This window comes from Pezoporus wallicus, unplaced genomic scaffold (assembly GCF_028554395.1).
Source record: "Pezoporus wallicus isolate ANWC-B61680 ecotype Strahan unplaced genomic scaffold, APGP_CSIRO_Pwel_v1 contig_11775, whole genome shotgun sequence".
Classification (NCBI taxonomy): domain Eukaryota; kingdom Metazoa; phylum Chordata; class Aves; order Psittaciformes; family Psittacidae; genus Pezoporus; species Pezoporus wallicus.
Genome location: NW_026640770.1, coordinates 1 through 6,192, shown reverse-complemented (window position 1 = coordinate 6,192; position 6,192 = coordinate 1). Strand labels below are relative to the sequence as shown.

General features: G+C 69.3%; 1 protein-coding gene across 1 annotated transcript; it reads left to right on the top strand.

Annotated features, from left to right (window-relative positions):
• Positions 1-1,906: 1,906 nt before the first annotated feature.
• On the top strand, positions 1,907-6,056 carry LOC130605172 (receptor tyrosine-protein kinase erbB-3-like; the record flags this gene model as incomplete). The annotated part of the gene is made up of 4 exons (XM_057420449.1): positions 1,907-2,027; positions 4,418-4,569; positions 4,656-4,842; positions 5,931-6,056. Coding segments are annotated over exons 1-4 (553 nt in total), but the record flags the coding sequence as incomplete, so codon positions are not given.
• Positions 6,057-6,192: the final 136 nt, after the last annotated feature.

The following is a 6,192-nucleotide window of genomic DNA, read 5'->3' as shown; positions in this document are numbered from 1 at the left end:
CCCATTGTGCGGCCCCAGCCCCATAACAGGGGCCCAGCCCCATAACAGGGGCCCAGCCCCATAGCGCGGCCTCAGCCCCATAGCTCAGCCCCAGCCGCATAGCGCTTCCCCAAGGCCCATAACGCAGCCCCAGCCCCATAGCATGGCCCCCAGCCCCATAGCGCTTGCCCCAGGCACAGAGTGTGGCCCCCAGCCCCATTGTGCGGCCCCAGCCCCATAACAGGGGCCCAGCCCCATAGCGCTTCCCCCAGCCCCATAGCGCGGCCTCAGCCCCATAGCTCAGCCCCAGCCGCATAGCGCTTCCCCAAGGCCCATAACGCAGCCCCAGCCCCATAGCGCGGCCCCAGCCCCATAACAGGGGCCCAGCCCCATAGCGCTTCTCGTAGGCCCCTAGTGCGGCCCCCAGCCCCATAGCGCTTCCCCTAGGCCTATAGCGCGGCCCCAGCCCCATAGCACAGCCTCAGCCCCATAGCGCTTCCCCAAGGCCCATAACGCAGCCCCCAGCCCCATAGAGGGGGCCCAGCCCTATAGCGCTGCCCCAGCCCCATAGCGCTTCCCCAAGGCCCATAGCACAGCCCCAGCCCCATAGAGGGGGCCCAGCCCTATAGCATAGCCCCCAGCCCCATAGCGCGGCTCCGGGGGGGGGGCTCTGGGGGTCGCTGACCCGCTGTGTCCCCCCTGCCCCATAGCCTATGTGCTGCCCAAGCTCTACGTGAAGCTCCATTACTGCGTGAGCTGCGCCATCCACAGCAAGGTGGTGCGGAACCGCTCGCGGGAGGCGCGCAAGGACCGGACCCCCCCGCCCCGCTTCCGCCCCGCTGTAGGTGCAGGGGGGGGAGTGGGGCTCAACCCCCCCCATAGGCTTGGTTGATGCTGAGGGAGGAGCCCCCATTGCATGGGGGGGTGGGGTTCAGCCGCCCCCTCAGTCTCCCCCCAAGGCCTGGTTGATGCTGTGTGAATGGGGGGGGGAAAGGGGGTTGAGCCCTCTCCTAAGGCCTGGTTGATGCTTAATGTATATGGGGGGGAATGCGGGTTCAGTCCCCCCCCAATTCCTTCCTCCAGTTCCCCCCCCCAATTCCTCCCACCCCCAATTCCTCCCCCTCAATTCCTCCCCACTAATTCCTCCCCCCAATTTCTCCCCCAAATTCCTCCCCCCCCAATTCCTCTGCCCCAAGTCCCTGCCCCCCAGTTCCTCCCTCCAATTCTTCCTCCCCAATTCTTCCCACCCAATTCCCCCCCCCAATTCCTCCCCCCCCAGTTCCTTCCCCCCAATTTCTCCCTCCAATTCCTCCCCCCAATTCCTCCCCCCAATTCCTCCCCCCTAGCTTTGGCTGACGCTGTGTGTATAGATGATGTTACATATTACACGTTATACATTACCTGTACCTATGGGGGGAAATGGGGTTTCACCCCCCAAGCCCTGCCTGACGCTGTGTCCCCCCCCTCCAGGGTGCAGCCCCCCGGCCCCCCCCGAAGCCCATGTGAGGAGCCGCCGCTGGAGCCCAGCCCTGCTTGCGGGATCAATAAAGGAGCTTGCTCCCAGCCCGTGCCCTGTGTTTTGGGGGGGGGAATGCGCCGCTATGGGGCAGAGTTGGGGGGGGGGGGGGGGGGGAAATGAGGCTTCCGGGGGGGCTCTGCCCCCCCAGTGGCAGGGGATGGGGTGGTTGTGGGGCTCTGTGACCCCCATCCCGGCGCTGCCCCTGCACTGGAGGGGGCTGGACCCCCCCCGGGGCTATGGGGCGGCCGCGGCACCGGTTGCACCTGATGGAGGCGGGGCCGGGTTGGGGGGGGCCGTCCCGGGGCGCGGCGGGCGGGGCTCGCTCCGCTCTGCCCGGGGGGGCCCCGCCTCGTCCTCCCCGCCCCGACGGCCCCGCGCCAGGTGCATTCCCCCCGCCGCGCCCGGGCACGCCGCGACCGCGGGGCCCCGCTGCGAGCCGCGATGGAGCGGCCCCGGTACCGGTACCGGCTCCTGCCGCTGCTGCCGCTGCTGCTGCTCCGCGCCCCCGCGCCCGGCTCCGCGCAGGCAGGTGAGCACCGGCACCGGCACCGGCACCGGCAGCGGGGGGGGCCAAGGGTGCGATCCCGGCCCCCGCCGCTCCCTCCCCTCCAACCGCGCCCCGGTGGGGACCGGCACCAGCGGAGCCCCCCCCGGGCTGCGACCGGGACCGGGGCTCGGCTCCCCCCCCACAGCGGCACCTGCGCCCCCCCCGGGGTCCTGTCGGGGTGCGGGGGGGGGGGGAAGGTCCCGGAAACGGCGGCTTCGCCCCGAGTTTGTTCCGAACCGCGGGGGGGGGGGGGGGGGGGGGGCGCTCCCGGCCCCGCTGCCCCCGCTCGGAGCCCGCTTTGGGGCCCCCCCCCCCGCCCGAGGCCCCCCCGCGGGTCCCGGTTCTATTCCTGGCAGCGGGGGCCGGGGGCACGCGGGCGATAGCGGCGGCTGCGGAGCTGCCAGCGGGGCCCCGCGCTGATAACGCGGCGGCGGCGAGGCCGGGATGGGGGGGGGGAGCGCTCTGCACCCCCCCGCGGGCAGGTGCACCCCAAGGACCCGGCCCGCACCCCAAGGACCCGGCCCGCACCCCCCGGCCCCCGCTGTGGCCGCGGGAGCGGTTGAGCCGCTGTTAATGGCTCATGGGGGTCCCATAGGGCTGGGTCCTGCCCCCCACTTTCCCCCCCCCCCAACCCCCAGCGGCTTTGCGGGGGTCCCCAAATGAATCCTTTGAGGTTGCAGCCCCCCCACGCCCCCCCTCGTTCCAAGCCACCCCCAACCCGCGCCCATCCCCGGCCCGTCGGGGCTGGGGCCATTCCAGAGCGCAGCTGGGACCTTTATATAGCCCCTTCCCTTCCCTTCCCTTCCCATCGCTGCCGCGGCGGGCGGGGGGGGCTCGCCCCTTCCCCTGCGTGCCCCGCGCTGCCCGTTCCCTGCGGGGGGGGGGCTCGGGCCCCTTCCGTGCCCCCGCGCTGGGGCAGCACAAAGCCGCCTTTTACCGCCGCGGCCCCCCCGCGCCGGGCCCTGACTCACGTCTGGGGGGGGCCCCGCACCCCGCTGTGCCCCGGGGGTCCCGGGGGGCTCCGCGCCCCCCCCCGTGCCCCGTTCTCCACAATCGCCCCTTTGTGCGGCGGCGGGGAGGGGGCCCCGCGCACAAAGCGCCTCTGTCCGCGCCCCCCCCGACGGCCCCGGGGTCCCCCCCGGCCCCAGCCCCAGCCCCGGCTCCGGGCACCGAGGCGGGGCCGGGGCCGAAGTCCGGCGTCGGGGGCGCTGGGAGCGGGGCCGGGCCCGCGGCCGCCTTGCGCAAGGCTCGCCCGGCCGGTTCGGGCACCGGCACCGAGAGCCCCGGGCGGGGGCGCTGCTGCGGAGGGCGGGGGGGGGAGACGGGACAGGGAGGGGGTGCGGCAGTGGGGGGGCGGGGGCAGGGATGGGGGGGACGGGGACACCATTGGGGGACGTGGACATCAATGGGGGGATGTGGACATCAGTGGGGGGATGGACATCGGGGGGGACATGGACGTCAATGGGGGGACGTGGACATCAATGGGGGCATGGACATCAATGGGGGCATGGACATCAATGGGGGGATGTGGACATCAATGGGGGCATGGACATCAATGGGGGGATGTGGACATCAATGGGGGGATGGACATCGGGGGGGACATGGACGTCAATGGGGGGACATGGACATCAATGGGGGCATGGACATCAATGGGGGGATGTGGACATCAATGGGGGGATGTGGACATCAATGGGGGCATGGACATCAATGGGGGGATGTGGACATCAATGGGGGGATGTGGACATCAATGGGGGCATGGACATCAATGGGGGGATGTGGACATCAATGGGGGGATGTGGACATCAATGGGGGGATGTGGACATCAGTGGGGGGATGTGGACATCAGTGGGGGGGACGTGGACATCAATGGGGGGATGTGGACATCAGTGGGGGCATGGACATCAATGGGGGGATGTGGACATCAGTGGGGGCATGGACATCAGGGGGGACATGGACATCAATGGGGGGACATGGGCATCAATGGGGGCATGGACATCAATTAGAGGACATGGACATCGGGGGGGACATGGACATCATTGGGGGATGTGGACATTAATGGGGGGACATTTACGTTAATAAGGGAGGGACATGGACATCAAGGGGGGGGATATGGACATCAATGGGGGCATGGACATCAAGGGGGGCATGGATATCAAAGGGGGGGACATGGGCACCATTGGGGGCATGGACATCAAGGGGGGGACATGGGCACCATTAGGGACACAGACATCGGTGGGGGGACATGGACATCAACGGGAACATGGACATCAATGGGGGGACATTGACATCAAGGGGGCACATGAACATCAAGGAGGGGACATGGGCTCAAGGGGGGCCGTGGCCGCAGTTGAGGGACGCCGCTGTGCCCGCAGTGTGTGCGGGGACCCTGAACGGGCTGAGCGTGACCGGGGACGCTCAGCACCAGTACCAGACCCTGCACAAGATGTACAACAACTGCGAGGTGGTGCTGGGCAACCTGGAGATCGTCCTCATCGACCACACGCAGGACCTGTCCTTCCTGCAGGTGCGGTGCTGGGGGGGCACGGGGAAGGGAGGGTGCGCAGGATGTGGCCCCCGGGTGACGCCGGGGGTGCTGTGCCCCTGCCGCAGACCATCCGGGAGGTCACGGGCTACATCCTGATCGCCATGAACGTGTTCGCGGCGCTGCCACTGCGGAACCTGCGCGTGATCCGCGGGACCCAGTTCTACGAGGAGCAGTTTGCGCTCTTCGTGCTGCTCAACTACAACCCCAACAGCACCCACGCGCTGCGGCAGCTCGGCCTCAACCAGCTCACAGGTACCCCCCACACACAGCCCCCCCCCGGTCCTGGTACCGTCCGTCCCCCCCCCCCCGATCCCCATCCCCTGGTGGTGCCAGCCCGGGGCGATGCTGCGGTCCCCATCCCTCAGGGAGGTGATGCTGCGGTCCCCATCCCGGTCCCCATCCCTCAGGGAGGTGATGCTGCGGTCCCCATCCCGGTCCCCATCCCTCAGGGAGGTGATGCTGTGGTCCCCATCCCGGTCCCCATCCCTCAGGGAGGTGATGCTGCGGTCCCCATCCTGGTCCCCATCCCTCAGGGAGGTGATGCTGTGGTCCCCATCCCGGTCCCCATCCCTCAGGGAGGTGATGCTGCGGTCCCCATCCTGGTCCCCATCCCTCAGGGAGGTGATGCTGTGGTCCCCATCCCGGTCCCCATCCCTCAGGGAGGTGATGCTGCGGTCCCCATCCCGGTCCCCATCCCTCAGGGAGGTGATGCTGCGGTCCCCATCCCGGTCCCCATCCCTCAGGTCCCCATCCCTCAGGGAGGTGATGCTGCGGTCCCCATCCCGGTCCCCATCCCTCAGGGAGGTGATGCTGTGGTCCCTATCCCGGTCCCCATCCCTCAGGGAGGTGATGCTGCGGTCCCCATCCTGGTCCCCATCCCAGGGTAGCCACATCCTGGTGCTTGCACCGGGCTGCATCCCTCCATCCATCCCGGATCCTTCCATGCCCCTGGTCCCCATCCAGAGCGATGCTGTCCCCTCTGTGTCCTGGTCCCCATCCCAGAGCGGTGTCACCACGAGGCTGTGCTGACCCTGCAGGTCCCATGGTCCCCATCCTGGAGTGGTGCTGTCCCGTGGTCCTCACCCGAAGCAGTGCTACCCCTTGTGCATTCCATGGCCCCCATGGTCCCCAGTGCCTCCATTGTCCCCTATTGCCCCCATGGCCCTGTTGTCCCCATAGTCCCCATTATCCCCCATGGTCCCCATTATCCCCCATTGCCCCCTGGTCCCCAGTGCCTCCATTGTCCACCATTGCCCCCATTCCCCTCATGGCCCCGTTGTCCCCATGGTCCCCTTTGCCCCGTTGCCCCCATTGCCCCCCATGTCCCCGTTGCCCCACAGAGATCCTGGCCGGGGGGGTTTACATCGAGAAGAACGCGCAGCTCTGCCACGTGGACACGGTGCAGTGGGAGGACATCCTGCGGGACCCACGGCGCCAGCCCATCGTGGGCGACAACGGCAAGGCCTGTGCGTGGGGGGGCACCCCGGCCTGGGGGCGATGCTGCTGTGCCCCCCCCCCTCTGGCCCTGGGGTGACCCCATTCTGCCCCCCACCCCAGGCCCCCCTGCCACGAGAGCTGCGGCGGCCACTGCTGGGGACCCGG